The sequence below is a fragment of the Rana temporaria genome, chromosome 2, assembly GCF_905171775.1.
Source record: "Rana temporaria chromosome 2, aRanTem1.1, whole genome shotgun sequence".
Taxonomy (NCBI): Eukaryota; Metazoa; Chordata; class Amphibia; order Anura; family Ranidae; genus Rana; species Rana temporaria.
Genome location: NC_053490.1, coordinates 420,044,609 through 420,065,399, shown reverse-complemented (window position 1 = coordinate 420,065,399; position 20,791 = coordinate 420,044,609). Strand labels below are relative to the sequence as shown.

Below are 20,791 nucleotides of genomic sequence, written 5' to 3'. Positions count from 1 at the left end.
TGTCAATGGACACAGCAGTAGGACTCGGGAGCGCACCCGCTCGAGTGCCCCCATGGAAAGTGGTTTCCTTGGTGGCACTCGATAAAGATGAGTGTTCTGGAGCGCCACCGTGGTACCCCAGAAAAGGAGGTTCAGGGCTGCTCTGTGCAAAACCCTTGAACAGAGCAGGTAAGTATGACATGTTTGTATTAAAAAAACAAAACAAAACAAAAAAAACCTGAACCATTACAATTTATTCCCTAAACTACATCTAGAAATTCTAGAGAAGTGTTTTTTTCAAAGTGATTCCTCAACAAAATAAAGCTTGGAGGTTCTTTGAGCTTGCCTTGAAATATTAAACACACATTTAAATAGGATTTTGAGGCATTTAAATACGTTTAAGTACAGTATCCTGTAGCAGCTAGTCAGAATTCACTAGAAAGAAATAAGTTTAAGTTGGAATTTGGCAGGTTATTACTGATAAAGTGAAAAGTGTTGCTTTGCTTTATTGCAGCCTCCAGCCGACACGTATCCTTTACCTTGCTTTCAATTCTCCACTGCTCTGTTGTGCAATCGGGAGTGAAAGGAACACCTTTTATAAGCTACGAGTCCATGGAGTCTTGGCTTGCACAAGGCTTTTGATTCCTTTTAGAATAGTGACAATTGGCACAACACTGTCACATGGGTGAGTCATGTGCTCATCCCTATTCAAATGAATAGTAAACATATGTGCTGCTATGAATCCAGGGGACCTGGAACTACCCAAAAGCAGAAATAGTTTTTATGCATGCACTCTTTTTTGATTGTGTTGTGCAGCAATGGACATCTTTTTGGAAGCAGTGTTGGGGGTGCCCTTAAGAATGACTAGGAGCATGCTGCACCAGCGCACTTAAGGCACATTGCCTTGTGTTGCAGTAAGGTTTGTTAGACTTTGAGCCATCTTTTGTAAATCTTGAGCCAGTCAAGCCGAGTATCAATATTAACCACTTACAATATTGTGTGTGAAAATATCCTTGTATGTCTTGATTTTAGAAAGTGGAAAAGAATTATGCATTTGAGATTCCAGATGTGCCAGCCAGCTCTGAGTACTTAGAGGTTCGATATTCGGTAAGTAGCCCTGTCAAACATGACAATCGTTTTCCATGTTGTACTTCAGAAGCATATACACTGATCAGCCAGAACACTGATTACCTTGTTTCAATGGAATTTGAAAGTCGATGGTATATATTAAGCAACATTTGATTTGTTGAAAGCTGAAAAAATGGGCTTTGCAATTCGTGTATATGTATAGCAAGGTACAGCGCTAAATTAATTAAAGCTGCAACTAACGATTATTTTCATAATCGATTAGTTGGCCGATTAATTGTTTTGATGAATCGGATAATAGCCTTAAAAAAAGAAAAATTAGCATTTTTAAAAAAATTTGGGCCAATTTGTTGTTGGGCAGATTTACAAAACACAAATTGCAGCAAAAACACATTACATGCTTTTCTGTAGCTTCTCCATTGAAGTATATTGAACCAAAAAAACAAAAAAAAGGCTCCATAGCGTAATACCGTTTAACAAAGTGTTTAATCTGCTAAAATGTTGCACTTACACTTAGGCTGTTATATTCTCGCGGTGGATACAACATAGAGGGAGGCGGTTTCTCCTGTCTGTTGAGCTCCGTATCTGTGTAGCTCAGTGTACAAGGCATGATGACATTGAATCAGCTGGCCACATTTTAGCAGATTAAACACTTTGTTAAACTGTATTACGCTATGGAGCCTCTTTTTGTTTTTCACCCCTTGAGACATTAAGATACCACCTTGTGCTTACCATCCATTTGGAGTGAGTCTTTTGAGAGATGTTAAACCCCTGTGCCTGGAGAGACCGCCGTGATGGCGGTCACTCACCTTTGGTAAGGTGGTACTACATTACCATTATTTGGGTGTCTTACTGGTGGAAGAAGATCTCTTTTCACAAATTCAACCTTTGTGCACCGTTGCGAATTTTACTATAAGGACTTTTGTTTCCTTGGCTTATCGTTTTCACTATTTATTCTCTTACTATTTTTTATCACTGGTTTTGAATATATTGAGATATTTATTTACACTTGTGTTCACTTATCAAGTTTGTCACGGTTCATTTATTTAGCGATGAACCTTGCTATATATATTGATTTAAAATTTGGTACTCACATTTTTTGGTACTGGCAGCTGCATATCCCTTTATCACTGAGAATCTTTTCACTTTTTTTTTCTAGCGCAGTGTTTTTCCTTGTTTGGATCTTTTTTCTAATTTGTGTATATGGCTGCATAGCAGCAGGTTATTCAGAGTCCCCATGAGGTACTTTTGGCTGTGGACATGGGTGTCCACAGCCAAAAGTACCACAATGGGCACTCAAGTAACGGAGCTCAATCACAGAGCAATGGAAGAAGGTGGAAAAAAATGTGATCAAACAATGGCGCCCTATTGATTCACACCTCTGCGCTCAGGACAACAACAATAGTAGAAATCACAGCTGCTGTTCTAAAAGTGTCAATATGAAAAAGTATATATAACGTGTTTAAACCAATAAACCAAAAATTATATATAAAACAGCGCTCAAGTGTGTGTGATCCACACTGTGATGAATAATAAATAATAATAATCCAAATATAAATGAGTCAAAAGCCCGTGATAAAAGTGTTCATAGAAAAACATAAAGTTCATGGAAGAGCGAAAAGGAAAAACACTTCTTTCTCTCCTTCAAGGTGTAAAATCTTCAAAACATATTCAAAGAAATCTTCCACCACACCCGATGTGAAAAAATAGTGAATCCTCCACCAATAGAAATGGCCACTCACCGGAACTATATGCCTAGCACTCTCGTGTTTTGGCACAGTAGCTTTGTTATAGTTAGTTTACATCAGCAGGCGAGCTTCCGTTCCCAGACAGGTGGACAAGTAAGATCCTCATAAATGAAGAAAGTGTGACATAGTGTAAAACCGTAAAAGTAATTTAATCACAAACCACAAGCAAAATCTTCAAAAGATGCACTCGCTCAATGCCAAAATTAAAAAGCGTGATAAATACACAGCAAAGATTCCTCTGTATTGTGCGGCTGAAATGCAACGGTCTCGGCGGACCCAGAAAATAAAACCCAGGCAACTCACACCACTCGATCCCCACACTGTGTTGGAAGTGAAATTGAAGCTGGCGTGAACGAAAAACCGAACCGCCGGTCACTGGCGAACAAACACGCAACTGGCCTATCTTCTCACGTTAGCAATTGGTCACTGATCAGATGATAACCAAGCTTCCGACATGTTTCGTCGTAAAATTTGACTTATTCATGGAATAAGTGTGGGGATCGAGTGGTGTGAGTTGCCTGGGTTTTATTTTCTGGGTCCGCCGAGACCGTTGCATTTCAGCCGCACAATACAGAGGAATCTTTGCTGTGTATTTATCGTTATTTATAGTTCCGGTGAGTGGCCATTTCTATTGGTGGAGGATTCACTATTTTTTCACATCGGGTGTGGTGGAAGATTTCTTTGAATTTGCTTTGAAGATTTTACACCTTGAAGGAGAGAAAGAAGTGTTTTTCCTTTTCGCTCTTCCATGAACTTTGTTTTTCTATGAACACTTTTATCACGGGCTTTTGACTCATTTGCATTTATATTTGGATTATTATTATTTATTATTCATCACAGTGTGGATCACACACACTTGAGCGCTGTTTTATATATAATTTTTGGTTTATTAATGGAAGAAGGTGACCTGATAAATCATATGGATAGCTATGTACTTGCGTGTCGCTTACCTGGGGAAGAGATGGCAGTATGAGACTAAAGCAAGTTGGCAGACAGTGTGATGCTTTGGGCAATGTTCTTATGGAAAACCTTGGATCCTACCACTATGTGGATGTTACTTGACATGTACCACATTACCTAATCATTGTTGCTGACCTTTTCATGGAAACTGTGTTCCCAGATGGCAGTGGCTTTTTTCAGGATAATGTGCCCTGCCACACTGCAAAAATGTTTCAATAATAGGGACACAACAGGTTTAAGGTGTTGATGTGGCCACCAATTTCTCCACATTTCAGTCCAATCGAGCATCTCTGTGGGATGTGCTAGAAAAAACAAGTCTGATTCATGAAAGCCCCAGCTTGCAACTTACAGGACTTAAGGGATCTGCTCATGACGGCTTGGTGCCAGATACCACAGCATACTTTGAGGTCTACTGGCATCCATGCCTCTCTTCCAAAAAAAGCTAACCGGTATGAAGTGCCTGCAACACAGATATTAAGAATCGCACCCACGCATTTGTTATGTGCAGAGTAGGGCACGTTCACATGAATGCATTGAAGTATAATATGCCTAGCAAAAAATCTGGTGGTTTTTGGCACTCTGGGAGCTGCAGGTGCCATGTACTGCTGACCATAGAAGTGAATAACTATCCACAGACCATATTTGGGTAAATGGCGATGCTTTGGGTAAACGTGCATGTGCTTATGATTTATTCCTGTGAATGCACAATTTCTGAATTTGGGGGTAATTGGTTATACATAAATAGTGTATTGGTGTAAACGCGCAAATGTGTTTACCAGAATACAGTGAGGCACAGCCATTCACTTTGCCAACTGTACCTGCCATCTGCAGCTCTTTAAGTGCAGTAAAATGCTTCTTCTTTTTTTTTTTTACACAAGAATATTTTTGTTTTGAAATGTCAAAAATAAAACATTTTGATGCTGAGAAAACCTCCCAGATGCTGACTTATTTATTCATTTTTTTTCTATGGATATCTTTAAATACAGGGTCTAAAAATAAGCAGTGCAGACTCTAGACCTGAACTAGAAGGTGGCAGCATTGTGGTATCTAGGCTTCGCATTGAATCAGAAGTTTCTTACTGATTTCTTAATATTTTTCCATTTTAACTTTGTACTAATCTTATTTTTAAGGAGATTAACAATTATTATTCTTTATGAAGTTTATCCTGACACAAATTACCACACCTAATTTTATAGCTCTTGAAAGTAACTACTCCAGGCAGGGGGTGAGTGAGCTGCTAGCTGAGAAGAAAAATAGAAATTGCCTGTGATTGTTGGACATACAGTTTCCAGGCTAATTGTTTCCTTTTGACTAAATTTATTTTATGATATGTTTTGCCTTGCAGGCAGACTTGCCCCAACTTCCTCAAGACCTAAAAGGAGAAACATTTTCACATGTCTTTGGAACAAATGCTTCAAGCTTGGAGCTTTTCTTGCTTAGTCGGAAGATAAAAGGGCCCAGCTGGCTAGAAATAAAGAGCCCACGTAAATATATGGCTTCTTTCTGCAAATTTTGCATACATGTTTTTATATATATATTTTGCTTGACCTTGAGCTCTCCACAGGCATGTCGCCTACTTGCTACATTTGGAAGGGTTGTAAGTGCCAAAGTAAAGGATTAAAGGGCCTTTTTGTATTGCACGCTAATTTTATTTAATTTTATACAGTGCTGCTTATAATGAGGTATAGCAGGGTGTCTGTTATGCCTTATCTTGGCATACTTGGTCATCGTAACTTTAAAGTATCCCTTAGTTTAGAATTGTATTTTTATAACCGAAGGTAAGGTTATATTTTTCTCACGGAATATAGGCTGAACTGTTTTTTTTGTTTTTGTTTTAAATATTAACTTTTTGAAGGACTGTTGCTGTATGTTTTTGTTATGCTGACTATTGTACTAGTCAGTTTTCTATAACACTTTGGTTTTCTCATGACTAGTAGTGTGCCGTCCCCCCCCCCCCCCCCATAATAAAAATGTAAACAATTTGCAGCTGATTGGGGTTCAAATATTTAGTTTCCTGGTCTTCTGCCTCATGCAGCAGAAAGCAAACTTGGGGCATTGAGTCAGAGACCAGTTTGTGGTAAAAAAAAGCACCGTCAATGTAGTGTTTTTTTTTTTTTTTTTTTTTTTTTTAGAGCTGAACAACCAACCTATTAGCTGGTGTAAGGTTGAAGCAATGGTCTCAAAGCCTGATCAGGTGAATGTTGTGAAGCATCAGTCCCCACCTCCAGTTGTTGTCATGTCTCTCAGTATGAAGACTGTACAGAATCCAAAGACTCACCAAAATGAGGTATGTTTTATTTACGGGCCTTTCTGATCCTGTATTAAGCCCTGATTAATACATTTTGAATAAATTAGCTGTCCAAATTAGAATTTTCTCACTTCAGTATTTTTTATTTTTTTTGCAATACAGGTAAATGCGGTATATGCTTTATTGGTTTTATATGCCTTCTACAGTGTATTGCCAGTGATAGGGATATTGTCTGTGAATGTAGCAGCGTGGGAGAATGTGCATGCAATTTGGTTAAAGCGGTACTTCACTTTAACCGCTTTAGCCCCGGACCATTTTGGTGGTCAAAGACCAGGCCACTTTTTGCGATTCGGCACTGCGTCTCTTTAACTGACAATTGCGCGGTCGTGCGACGTGGCCCCCAAACAAAACCGGTGGTTTTTACAGGTACCCAGCTCCCACTTACTCCCCTGGCACTGGAAGGAAGATCACCTCTCCCCCCCTTCCCTCCCTGCAATTTTCTGGGACTTGTCACAGGTCCCAGAAGATTGCCCAGCCATTCACAGTGCAGCTCGTCTGGCTGTGAAGCCACAGCCAGGCATGGACAGTTTGAATGCCGGAACCTTGTAAAGCAGGGGGAGAGGAGTGGGGCTTCGGGCACCCTCATCACTGGACAGTGAGACAGGTGCGTGTTTGATTATTTAAAAGTCAACAGCTACACTTTTTGAAGCTACTGACTTTTAAATGGGTGGAACTCCGCTTTAAAATCCTTGTTACTTATGTTGAAAAGACTGCTGCTATCACGTATAACCAGATATTCAGTACGATATAGAAAATGTGACGACATTGTTTAGTAGCCATTATATGAGACCTGCATTTATAAAAGCCCATGAGGTGCCTGATTAAAGTTCTGACTGTACTGTACATTACTGCCTAATCTGCTATCCAGATACAAAAGCACTGCTCTGACATAATTTTTCTGTGACCAGATTATTATCTTTTCTTGCAGATAGTTGCTTTGGCTGCTCTGATTCATCACAAATTCCCCCTTGATAAAGCACCACCTCAACCTCCATTCCAAAATCATTTTTGTGGTAGGTTGCTTTATTTTTTAAATCATTGATTTCACTGCTTTTTTGGTTATTTTGTTCCATGATGAGATCTAGTGGAACTTTTTTAGGGCTTTGGTCTGCCCAGGCAATGTTGTATAACTTTAGTTTTTTAAATAATCGTGGGTGACCTGGAATGGAATTGGCCGTAGTTGATGTATTATGACCCACGCACCCATTTCTAGGTGTTAATGTTACCTTCCCTTGGACAACCTGCAATAGCAAGAAGACCCACTTATCTGCGGCCTAGGTCTGTAGTTCAGTTCTGTTATTTAAATATAGGGTCTGCCGCTAACATTTGTTTGTTTTTTTTGTATTCCTACATAGAAAGTGTTTCTAAAGCCTAAACATGTTTTGCCTAATGCATTTCTTGCATTAAGGTAAAAAATGCTTGGGCATCGATTTGGCCCCACCCTTACACTTGCCTGAGCCCTCATTCTATCCATTGCTGTGCATGTCTCTTTTCTTCCCTCCCTTCTGGGTCTCGCTGGCTTTGCAGGGGCACCTGTAGCCATTGGCTCCCAGTGCTGTCGTTCAAAGCCAGTGACTAGGGCCAAGACACAGCACAGACACAGCAATTGGCCTCGAGGGGCGCGCATGCACAAGTGCCCCATGGAAGCGTCTGCCCATTGGGTCACTGGATAGAGAGGAGGAGCCAGTAGGGGACCCAAGGAAAAGGAAGCACAGAGCAGGCAAGTATAGAGATGTTTTGTTAAAAAAAAAAAATCTTTACATCCACTTTAATCTTATTCATTTTTTTTTTTTTACTTCGTGTTCCTCATTTTCATAAAGGAACTTCTTATACAGATTTGTATATTCACCTGCCAGCAAGTTAGTGCATTCTGCTTCCTTGTTTTAAAGTGGAACTGTCTGTTCCCCTTCCCCGCTTCCTCTTCTGAGTGCCATCCTTTAGGCCCCATGCACACGAGACGCTGCTAAACTCGAGTTCAGAGGCATTTGGGCGTTTTTTTCAACTGCCCCTGAACACATTTAATGTTATCCTATGTGTCCATGCACACAATCACATTTTTTGGCGTTTTAAAGCAGTTGGGTTTATGTCCGTTTTTTCAGACGCAAAATTTTGGGTTCAGAAGCGTTTTAAACTTTGGGAGTGTCTACAATGTCTTTTGAGATAAGCGCTGACAGCCGCAAACGCGGTAAAATGCCGCTAATCGCGGCAAAACGCTGCGCAATTCACGGCAAAAACGGGTGTTTTAAACGCCGTTTTTTGCCTTTGAAAACGTGAGTTTAGAGGTGTTTGTAATTGCTTCTCGTGTGCATGGGGCCTAAAAATCAGATGCGTGTGTAGTTGCATCACCAGTGCCTGACGGGTATTTGGTAACTTATATATTAGTGCAAACTAGATATTCTGTGAATCTGTAAGGGGCCGTGCTGACTCATAGGCTTACATTAAGATAGAAAATAAAACAAAATTACTATGTAGAATAAGAAATGAACTGCAAGTACAGTATAGTACTAATTGTGTTTTTTTTTTTTTTGCCCTCTTAAGTTCTCACTAAACCCAGTGACTGCATTTTCCCCTATGATCACAAAGAAGCAATGAAGCGAAAGGTATTTGTCTTTTTTCTTCCTTCGTTTTACTATTTTTCTTGCTTTTTGAAATTCAAAACCCCTTGTGAAAGCTATGCTATTTACCTTTTACCATGTACACATTTCATCTTTTTAGAATGTAAACATTGAAATTGCATCAACAGAAAGGACTCTCTTAGGCTTTTTCCTTGCCAAAGTGCACAAAATTGACCCAGATGTTATAGTGGTGAGTATAAACTTACTCATTTTGCTTTAGCAGTTTAGAATAGTTTTGTCCTTAGTAGAAAAATGATATACTAATTAATTCCTTTTAGAAATGTAATTAAAGACTCTTGTCTTTGGTGGGTACACAAGGTAAACCTGAACTTTGGGGGAAAAAGTTATTGTCACCCATACTACTTTCCCTGTGCACAATTTAAACATGCAAATATATATTTTTTAAAATAATAAAGTGCATGGGCTTGGTACAGTAAATGGAATTGCAGTCAGGTACACAGCCTAATTACAGCAAACAAAACCATTTCACAGGTGGGATGACACACTTGAGTAAGAAAAGTAAGGAGGTGTGATCTGTTTACTGAAGATGATTCTCAAGCTATATTTTGGTTTAGGGCAGCGTTTCTCAACCACAGTCACGGCATCTTTTGAAAAGTATTTTCAGCCTTGATGCACCCCAGTTTAAAATTTAATTTACATTATTCCAGGTTTGGGACATGCACAAAATCACATACGGAACAGGCAGGCAGACAAACGTGCTGTTCTTCACCAGACGTGCAGAGACCGTTAATTTTCCCAAGCATTGGCAGTGCTTTTTAAAAAAAAATAAAAAATGAATGGGTTGCCCTTACATGAAGCACACAGTAGCACAAATGTGAAACAAGGACTCCTTTAAACGCGAAGTTGGGGGACCAGAAAAAACCACGCGATTGAGCTGCATTTTTACCACTCTAATCTGCTTCCGATGTCATGAAGAACTATCTCGATTGTAGAGAACAAGGAGTCCTGGAAATTATGGTTTGACCTCAACAAAGCCCCCATCTCATCAAATCTTTCTGGGATTACATGGAGAAAGATGGGTTTGAGGCGGCCTACATCCACAGAAGGTCTGTGATTAGTTCTCAAAGATTGCAAATATAATAAATGAGCTGCGCTCAAAAATAATAAACAAAACCAGTGACAGTGATCACATTAATTTTAAGTGGTATATGTAAAATGTTAACAAAGTCTCTGGAAATTAATCCAAAAGTTCCATATACAGTGCCTTGCGAAAGTATTTGGCCCCCTTGAACTTTGCAACCTTTTGCCACATTTCAGGCTTCAAACATAAAGATATAAAACTGTAATTTTTTTTGAAGAATCAACAAGTGGGACACAATCATGAAGTGGAACGAAATTTATTGGATATTTCAAACTTTTTTAACAAATAAAAAACTAAAAAAATTGGGCGTGCAAAATTATTCAGCCCCATTACTTTCAGTGCAGAAAACTCTCTCCAGAAGTTCAGTGAGGATCTCTGAATGATCCAATGTTGACCTAAATGACTAATGATGATAAATAGAATCCACCTGTGTGTAATCAAGTCTCTGTATAAATGCACCTGCACTGTCATAGTCTCAGAGGTTTGTTTAACCCTTTCATGCCTATGCCTATGTATGACATTTGGTGTTTACAAGTTAAAATCCATATTTTTGGCTAGAAAATTACTTAGAACCCCCAAACATTATATATATATTTTTAGCAGAGAATCTAGAGAATAAAATGGCGATTGTTGCAATATTTTATGTCATACGGTATTTGTGCGGTGTTTTAAACACAACTTTTTGGGAAAAATTTACTTTCATGAATTTTAAAAAAATGAAAAAGTAAAATTAGCCCAATTTTTTTGCATAATGTGAAAGATGATGTTATGCCGAGTAAATAGATACCAAGCATGACACGCTTTATAATTGCACGCACTCGTGGAATGGCGACAAACTACGGTAACTAAAAATCTCCATAGGCGACGCTTTAAACTTTTTTTACGGTTACCAGGTTAGAGTTACAGAGTAGGCCTAGTGCTATAATTATTGCTCTCGCTCTTACGATCGCGGCGATACCTCACATGTGTTATTTGAACACCGTTTTCATATGCGGGCGCGACTTCCGTATGCGCTTTCTTTGCTGCGCAAGCTCGCGGGGAGGGGGGCGCTTTAAAAAATTTTTTTTTGTTTTCTTATTTATTTATTTTTTCTAATTAAATTTTTTTTTTTGTTTTCTTATTTATTTATTTATTTTTTCTAATTAAATTTTTTTTTTTGTTTTTTTTTTTTTTTTACATTTTGATCACTTTTATTGCTGTCACAAGGAATGTAAACATCCCTTGTGACAGCAATAGGTCGTGACAGGTACTCTTAATGGAGGGATCGGGGGTCTAAAAGACCTCCGAGCCCTCCTTTGCACTTCAAAGTATTCAGATCGCCGAAAACGGCGATTCTGAATACTGTGTACTTTTTTAAATCCGGCGCCATTGGCAGCCGAGAAACCCGGAAGTGACGTCATGACGTTTACGGCTTTGTTTCAGAGCGCGCCGAGACGCTGGAGGCGCCGGATCGTGGATCGGGTCTCCCGGTGGGACGGGAGGCCCGGTCAGAGCGGCGAGAGGCGGGGTATGTCCCCTCCCGCTCCTCCGGCATAACAACCGAGCGGCTTTTAGCCGCATCGGTTGTTATGTTTGGAAAGCCGATCGCCCGCTCTAAACAACGGTACCGGGATGATGGCTGCAGGCATCATCCCGGTACAACCCCTGAAAGCCGAGGACGCATATATGCGTACGCTCGGCGTGAAAGGGTTAACCACTTCCAGACCGCTGTACGACTTTATACGGCGGCACTTTAAAGATACATATCTCGGTAACTGCAGCAGCTGCTGCCACAACCGAGGTATCTATCTTTACTGTCAGCGGTTCTGGTAACGATAACGGCGGTCTCCGCGGCAGATGCGCCGCGAGATCTCCGTTATCGGTGGCGGGAGAGGGCCCCCCCCCCCTCCCGCCGCTCTCCCGCGCCCTCCGCCGCTTACCGGAGCCGTCGGTAGCGGCGGAGGAGATCGCGACCGTTCGGGAGCTGAGCGGGGACGAGACTGAAGGAAAAATCTCCTTCGCCCGTCCCCATAGCTTGGCTGGGCGGAAGTGACGTCAAAACGTCAGTCCCGCCCAGCCTCTTAAAGAAACATTTTTTTTTTTTGTCATTTGAAAAAATGACATTTTCCATTTTTTTTGCATTTTAGTCTAAATATAAGATCTGAGGTCTTTTTGACCCCAGATCTCATATTTAAGAGGACCTGTCATGCTTTTTTCTATTACAAGGGATGTTTACATTCCTTGTAATAGGAATAAAAGTGATCATTTTTTTTTTTTTTCCAGTGTAAAAAATAATAAAATATATAAAAATAAATAAGAAAAAAAAAAAAATATTTTTAAAGCGCCCTGTCCCGACGAGCTCGTGCACAGAAGCGAACGCATACGTGAGTAGCGCCCGCATATGAAAACGGTGTTCAAACGACACAAGTGAGGTATCGCCGCGATCGTTAGAGCGAGAGCAATAATTATAGCCCTAGGCCTACTCTGTAACTCAAAAAATGCAACCTATAGAATTTTTTAAACGTCGCCTATCGAGATTTTTAAGTGTAAAAGTTTGACGCCATGCCACGAGCGGGCGCAATTTGTAAGCGTGACATGTTGGGTACCATTTTACTCGGCGTAACATTATCTTTCACAATATATAAAAAAATTGGGCCAAATGTATTGCTGTCTTATTTTTTAATTCAAAAAAGTGTTTTTTTTCCAAAAAAAGTGCGCTTGTAGGACCGCTGCGCAAATATGGTGTGACAAAAAGTATTGCAATGATCGCCATTTTATTCTCTAGGGTATTAGAAAAAAAAAATATATAATGTTTGTGGGTTTTAAGTAATTTTCTAGCAAAAAAAAATGTTTTAGTCTTGTAAACGCCAAATCTAAAAAACACCCAAAGTAGAGAAGTGGTTAAAGCGCAGAGAGCATCATGAAGAACAAGGAACACACCAGGCAGGTCCGAGATACTGTTGTGGAGAAGTTTAAAGCCGGATTTGGATACAAAAAGATTTCCCAAGCTTTAAACATCCCAAGGAGCACTGTGCAAGCGATAATATTGAAATGGAGTATCAGACCACTGCAAATCTACGAAGACCTGGCTGTCCCTCTAAACTTTCAGCTCATACAAGGAGAAGACTGATCAGAGATGCAGCCAAGAGGCCCATGATCACTCTGGATGAACTGCAGAGATCTACATCTGAGGTGGGAGACTCTGTCCTTAGGACAACAATCAGTCGTATACTGCACAAATCTGGCCTTTATGGAAGAGTGGCAAAAAGAAAGCCATTTCCTGAAGATATCCATAAAAAGTGTTTAAAGTTTGCCACAAGTCACCTGGGAGACACACCAAACATGTGGAAGAAGGTGCTCTGGTCAGATGAAACCAAAATCAAACTTTTTGGCAACAATGCAAAACGTTATGTTTGGCGTAAAAGCAACACAGCTCATCACCCTGAACACACCATCCCCACTGTCAAACATGGTGGTGGCAGCATCATGGTTTGGGCCTGCTTTTCTTCAGCAGGGACAGGGAAGATGGTTAAAATTGATGGGAAGATGGATGGAGACAAATACAGGACCATTCTGGAAGAAACCCTGATGGAGTCTGCAAAAGACCTGAGACTGGGACGGAGATTTGTCTTCCAGCAAGACAATGATCCAAACCATAAAGCAAAATCTACAATGGAATGGTTCACAAATAAACATATCCAGGTGTTAGAATGGCCAAGTCAAAGTCCAGACCTGAATCCAATCGAGAATCTGTGGAAAGAACTGAAAACTGCTGTTCACAAACGCTCTCCATCCAACCTCACTGAGCTTGAGCTGTTTTGCAAGGAGGAATGGGCAAAAATTTCAGTCTCTCGATGTGCAAAACTGATAGAGATGTACCCCAAGCGACTTGCAGCTGTAATTGCAGCAAAAGGTGGCGCTACAAAGTATTAACTTAAGGGGGCTGAATAATTTTGCACGCCCAATTTTTCAGTTTTTTATTTGTTAAAAGTTGAAATATCCAATAAATTTCGTTCCACTTCATGATTGTGTCCCACTTGTTGATTCTTCAAAAAAAAAAAAAAGGAAAGTTTTATATCTTTGTTTGAAGCCTGAAATGTGGCAAAAGGTCGCAAAGTTCAAGGGGGCCGAATACTTTCGCAAGGCACTGTAAATAAATGTGAAGCCTCGGTGAAAAGCCACCTCTTATCAAGGTAGATGATAGTAAGGTAAATAGTCAATATTAATGACGCCAACAAGATGTGCACCACCACCATACAAATGTTTTGCTTACCGGAAGGCAAGCTAAATGATGCCTGTAATCTCACTCCGGAACAGCATCCAGCACCAACTCCCAGGGGTAGGCAGAAAGAAAGCTCTGAGCTCCAAGCAACCAGGAACCATCAACATATACCCAAAAAGGAAGAGAGACTTGAATGGCGTAATTTAACTAGGCATAGGGTTTAGTAAATACACAGATTGTACTTACAGAATCGAAGAATAAAAACGTCCATAAAATATAAGCCGGCCGTCATGCAGACACCCGTCCACTCGCGATGTCAGCGCATCAACCTCCCGACGTACGTTTGGTCACAGAATGACGTTGTCTAGGGGAACGGGCGGCGCACTGACTCATCGGATTAAATAACAAAGTGTAGAACCATGCCTCGTTGTGAATCCCAGGCGGCGGAACCAAATCACCTAAAAATAGGGCTAATAAAACTCCCTAAAAAAAATGCATGGAACAAACCATAAAACAAAAAATAATGAGGAACACGAACAAATTATAAATAAATGTTACTACAGCACAAAATCCCTTGTGCCACTTAATGGAACAGGGAAGATGAGCATGATGCAACTCAACTGGGCATCCAATGGTCAAAAGAGGCACAGCATCTCAGAGGGCATAGGTAACTATGTTACATAGAACACAGAATACCCTATACCCCGCAATGGAACAAGGAGAAAAGCCATGTTAGGGCTTAACAATGCCTCCAGTGGACACCGAGGGACCCGACATCCAACGATAAGGCCAGATCACTAGAGATAGAGAAAAAATAACATGAGAACATACATCCAAATTGAGGGACGTCAATAATCAACTAAAAGGTGATGCCGCTGAGGAATCGCATCAAGTTCACATAGTATATAGAAAGTTAAGATATTAAAATATTAAATATATATAGATCAAAATATATAAAATTAATTATTAAATCGGACAAGAACTAGGAATTATCAATGAAAGCATTTAGATCGACCTCCACATTCAGCCCGAAGGGGGTATAGCACTTAACCCTGTGTATCCAGGCCCTCTCAAGCCAAGACAGGGAGTCTCCCTTTCATTGTGGGGCTTACTTGTCAATGCCCAAAAAATAGTTTTTGCAGGATTCTTATATCAAGCTTCCAAGTAATGCCGCAAAACTGGATGTTTAGGAAAACCGGTCAAAATGTTCATTAGGTGTTCATTGAGCCTGACACGAAGGGGTCGCTTAGTCCTACCCACATATTGTTACCCACTGGAGCAGGTAAACTCCCTCAGTGGAGCAAGTGATAAATTACTTAATTTAGAATTCAATTGAGGTACTGAAAGATGCAAATTTATGAGTCCGTCTGTGTGCAACTACTCAGGGAGCACACGCTACACTTCCTACACTGATAAAAAACAGTCAAATATTCAAAGAAGCCCCTCCTAATGGGGGAGGGTCTAGAACATTCGGTGCTACTCTGCCTCTAAAGGACAAAAGCACCCTTATAGACTTGTGGCCTATATGGGAGCACAGAATTGAGGACCTGATCATTGGTGAGAATATGTCAATGCTTCTTGACACGCGTATGTTGTATGGAATAACTGGTGATAAAAGAGACCGAAGGTACCCTATCACCTCTCGGTGGTCTGTCCCTCAATAGGTCACTCCTGTCTATTAAAGCCACTTCATCTAATGTATTCCTAAGGGAGACACCTGAGTAACCCTTTTCTAGGAATCGTTAGGTCAAGACTTCTGCTTGCATCAAGAACTCTTTGTTGTCAGCAGTTCCGTTTTAAACATATGTATTGGCTCTTCGGGACCGACCTGAGCCAGGCTTTGTGATGACAGCTCCCGACAGGTATGTATGAAATTTGATTTTAGTCACACCTGCCCTAAAACTGTACCATACTGTATATCTAAATTTAGTTAGGTTTTTGTTTAGACTTTGTCATTGCACTTTTCTGGTCTGTAGCCTTTTTAATTTTTAGATCTTTATTCTAAGCCTGCTATTACGTGTTTGTTCATAGGGTCATGATATCTATGGATTTGACTTGGAAGTCTTGCTTCAAAGAATTAATTTATGTAAAGTTCCATTCTGGTCCAAAATAGGCCGACTGAGGCGCTCAACTATGCCAAAGCTTGGGGTAAGTGTTTTGCTGAGCTTATTCTATGACACGGGGTCGCTTTTTTAGTTATTTTTTCCTCCCTTTATGGTTGAGGGGCACAGCTTTATTTCAAAGTGGTTTTAAAGCCCGACATGTTTTTGTGTGTGTGTGTGTTTTTTTTTTTTTTTTTTTTTTATAACCTTAATGCATTCTGTATCCCCAATTCCAAAGATTGTGTAAAATTTAAACCCCCCCCCCCCAAAAAAAAAACCAGAATCTAATGGTTGGCATATTTCATAAATACTAATTACAAAACCTATTCAAGTGGTTGTAAAGGCACACATTTTTACCCAACTTAACCAGGATATATCCAGTATCTGTTGGTCATGATTCAAAGGGAAATATGATCCACGGACTGTCCGCCCGGTGAGAATGTTTTGGAAACATATCTTTTGATTTTATATGGTAATCTAGTGGATATAACGTTCCACACATCACCCAGAGTGTCTCTCTTAGCTATGATTCCAGGATCTTTAAAGACGGCAAAGAAGGATGTGCTTAGACACTTTCTCGCTAGAGCAGTCATTCCGCGAAAATTGGAAACATTGGAAATCAACGATGGTACACTCCCTGGGGGAATGGGCAATTGAATTAGACTATATTGGAGATCTAGAAGGTCTGTTGGCACGGCAAATGGGAAGAGAATAACAGTTTTCTCTTTCGTTCATGGACGGACACAGCAGCTTTGACCTTAGGGTTATGTACCTTTTCTCTAGGAGAGACTAGGCAGACAAAAACAGCACTTTTAGTGTTAAAAACACTTCAGTACAGCACCTCCCATGGGGGCGTGTCCCCCGGGTACATCCTACTCTCTGGAAGCATCCAGCCTCAGTTGTCATCTGCCTTTTTCTGGAGTCCTGTGCTCTAGAGTTTTTTTTTTTTTTTTTTTTTCGCCTTAATTGATTTTTTTGTTCCTGCTTTTTGGATCCTGGGATCTCTATCAACTGCCGACTGGGTGACAGGCTGGATTTTGAATCCTTGTAGTTGTCCCATGTTCGGCCATCGAGCGTGTGCCGGTCTTTCACTAGGCTGTCCACGACATGCCCCGTTGCTCCAGAAGCGGCAGGTGAACTACATGTTCCAGGGCGCACATATGACCGATCTCTATGGCTGTGTCAGTGTGCCCCGCCCTGCTTTCCTCTCTCCCTTTCCTCTCCCTCCTTCCCCGTTTCTGGGTGGCGGCTGTGAGGTGGGGGTCCACCGGGGGGGCTCTGCGACTGCCGGGGGGGGGGGGGGCTGTCCTGCTGGGGGGTACTGTGTGTTTACTGTACTGGGGCCATTTTTTACTGAGGTGCTCTGCTGTGTTGGGCTGTGTGTTTCACTGTGTTTTCTGCATGTGTACGGCCGCCATTTTGCCGGACCTGCGGTTCTATGCATTCGGCGGCCATTTTACTGTAGCCCACATGCTGTTTTTTGCATGTCGGCGGCCATTTTACAAATTCTTTGGCCTCTAGTGCCTGAAATAATGGCGCGCACACCGCGGCTTCTCTCTGAGGGAAACGACACGGCACAGCAGCACTCTCTCTCTCAGCTCTGCTCAGCAGTACAGCCTGTCCTGGGTGGTGAGTCCCCGGGGGTCCCTGCTCTCTATTTTAGCCTGGAGGGTGACCGGTGGGTCCCGTTTTTGGGTCTGTTTTACCAAGATGTCAATTTTTTTTTGTGGTGGGCAGCATGGAGTCTGAACCACCAGGGCCCTCATGTGAGGCGTCTTCCCCACTCATGCCAGAGTTAACCCTTAGTGCCCCTGCAGCCTAGCTGGATGAGGTGACGGCAGTCCTGGAGGCATTTGTTGCCAGGATGGAAGCGGCTAGTGGCCAGAAGGGGGGTAAAAATCGCCCCCTCCCTGAGCCTGCTGGACGACTTATTATACAAGGAATGGGATCGGCCGCAGAAAGCTTTTGCTGTACCAAAGTACTTTGCGGTCCGTTACCCACTTTTTTTGGAAATCCTCCCCAATAGGGTATCTCCTCCGTCAGTGGACCCCCCTGTGTCCAGACTGAACAAAGCTACCACGTTGCCTGTGGAAGGGGCTCCCGCCTTTAAGGACCCCGCAGACGGGAGAGCTGAGGCTGTGGCCCGCTTGTTATTCACAGTGGTGGGGTCGGCAGTGAAGACCGGTTTTGGCCGGGGCTCTGGTGTCAGACTTGTACCGAACGGGCTAAGTCCCTGGTGCAGAAGCTGGAGGCGCAGGATGCTTCTGAGACCTGCGTTGACCTGGCCGACCAGTTGGTCCAAGGTCTAAAATTTGTTTGTGAGGCAGCCATGGATACGCTTCCCTTGCTTTCTAGGGCCTCCGCCTACGCAGTGGTACTACGCCGCCTTGTGTGGCTGAAGTGTTGGTCTGCGGACCAGTCCTCTAAGAAGTCCCTGGTGCACTTACCCTTTAAGGGTGAACGGCTTCTTGGGGCTTCCCTGGATGACATCATAAAGGATGCTACAGGCGGTAAGAGCACTCTGCTCCCGCAGTCTGGGAACGGCAAGGAGCCTCGCCGTAGGCAAGGGCCCTCATTTACTACCCCCAAGCGGTCTTTTCGCTCGCCAAGTGCGACATGAAAACGTTTTCAGGGTGCTAAGACGTCCACTGAACAAAAAGCACACCTGGTACCGCAAGCCCGACAAGCCTGCCTCCGCCCACAAGGCGGGTGGGGGCCGGCTTCGCGGCTCGGTGGAGGTCTCTTCTTTCTGACCGTTGGGTTTGCGAAGTAGTGTCCTCGGGGTACAAGATAGAATTTCTCTCTTGTCCGCCAAACAGATTTTTTCCCTCCAACCTCCGGGGCACCTGAAGGATCTGTCAGGGGCTGTCCAGGATTTGCTGGTCAGGAGAGTGATTGTGTCGGTTCCCTCACAGGAACGCTTTCAGGGGTTTTACTCAAATCTGTAATACCCAAAAAGGACGGGGTCCGTCCAGTCCTGGACCTCAAGGCCCTCAATTGCTTTGTCAAAGTACAAAAGTTCAGGGTGGAGTCGATACGCTCAGTAATAGCAGCGCTCCATCAGGGGGATTTCCTAGCATACCTGGACATCAAGGACGCGTACCTGCACATCCCCATATGTGCAAAACATCAGAGATTTCTGCGTTTTGCGATCAGAGAGAAGCACTTTCAATTTGTGGCCCTCCCGTTCGGCTGGCCTCGGCACCTCAGGTTTTTACCAAGGTGCTCACCCTGATTCTGGCCCTGCTGCGGCAGCGCGGGATCGCTATCGTGGGATACCTGGACGACCTTCTTCTGAGAGCTTCCTCAAGCTCAGAGTTAGAAGAGGACGTGTCTATCACCTGTCAGACCCAACGGGAATTCGGTTGGCTACTGAATATACAGAAGTCAGTACTAGTACCGTCTCGGCGGCTGGAGTATCTGGGGTTGGTCCTGGATTCTTCGGAGGCAAGTTTTCCTACCAGCAGAGAAGCTACAGACTCTGCGGTGCAGCGGTTGGTGACCCAGAAATGGGTGTCGCTTCGCTTTTGCATGAGAGTACTGGGTCTGATGGAGGCAGTCCTGTATGCCCAATTCCACATGAGTGTTGCAGAAGGAGATTCTGTCAAGATGGAACAAGCTTCCGTCGTCTCTGGATTACCAGATTCGAGTGAGTCGACTGACCAAGTCCTCCCTAGTGTGGTGGCCAACATCTCCGGTACTCGGGAACGGAAAATCGTTCCTGCCGTGTCACTGGACAGTGATCACAACGGATGCCGGGCATCTGGGGTGTCCAGTCAGCCCAGGGGCGTTGGACTCAGGAGGAGTCCCGTCTTTCGATCAATGTACTGGAGCTCCGAGCGATCAAGCTGTGTCTCTCCAAGTGGTCTCTGGGCCTACAAGGCGGACCGCTTAGAATCCAGTCCGACAACGCCACGGCCGTGGCATACGTCAATCAGGGGTGCACACGAAGCTCGGCTGCGGTGACAGAAGTCGCGCACATCCACCGGTGGGCCGAAAGCTACGTTCCAGCTCTGTCGGCAGTGTACATTCCGGGGGTGCTGAATTGGCAAGCTGACTATCTAAGTCACCAAAAGCTGGACCAAGGGGAATGGTTGCTACACATGGAGGTGTTTCAGACTCTGTGCCAGAAATGGGGCACTCCAGACGTGGACCTTCTAGCATCCCGTCCCAATCGGAAGGTGTCACGATTTGTTACCAGATTGAGGGATCCGTGGGCGGACGCGTCAGACGCGCTGGTAGCGCCTTGGGGTCCCTACCGCCTGATATACGCCTTCCCTCCCCTGCAGCTTCTTCCTCGCCTGCTACGCAGGTTGGAAGCCGAGGGGATACCAACAATCCTGATCGCCCCGGATTGGCCGCGCCGTCCCTGGTACGCGGACCTGGTGCGGCTGGTGGCAGACGTTTCTTGGCGTCTACCCCTGAGAGAAGACCTGCTGTCACAAGGTCCTATCTTTCACCCTGCTTTACAGTCGCTGGCTTTGACGGCATGGCTGTTGAGAGCCAGGTGTTGAAGGACTGAGGCCTGTCGGGCCCGGTGATTTCTACCATGCTACGGGCACAGAAGTCCACTTCACAAAAGATTTACCATCGTACATGGAGGGCCTACATCTCTGTGTGAAGAGATGAAGTGGCACCCTCGTACATACGTGGTGTCGCGAATTTTGCTGTTTTTACAGCGGGGAGTGGA

The 20,791-nt window shown here is 43.1% G+C and overlaps 1 protein-coding gene across 2 annotated transcripts in view; it reads left to right on the top strand.

Moving 5' to 3' along the window:
• The window catches only part of POLA1 (DNA polymerase alpha 1, catalytic subunit), a 481,679-nt gene that overhangs the window by 58,432 nt on the left and 402,456 nt on the right, over positions 1–20,791 (top strand). For both annotated transcript variants that reach the window (XM_040338205.1, XM_040338204.1), the window contains exons 13-19: positions 1,012–1,086; positions 5,119–5,257; positions 5,906–6,060; positions 7,010–7,094; positions 8,620–8,681; positions 8,797–8,886; positions 16,031–16,147. In XM_040338205.1, the coding sequence (XP_040194139.1) occupies positions 1,012–1,086; positions 5,119–5,257; positions 5,906–6,060; positions 7,010–7,094; positions 8,620–8,681; positions 8,797–8,886; positions 16,031–16,147 (723 nt within the window). The remainder of the gene's footprint in view (positions 1–1,011; positions 1,087–5,118; positions 5,258–5,905; positions 6,061–7,009; positions 7,095–8,619; positions 8,682–8,796; positions 8,887–16,030; positions 16,148–20,791) is intronic.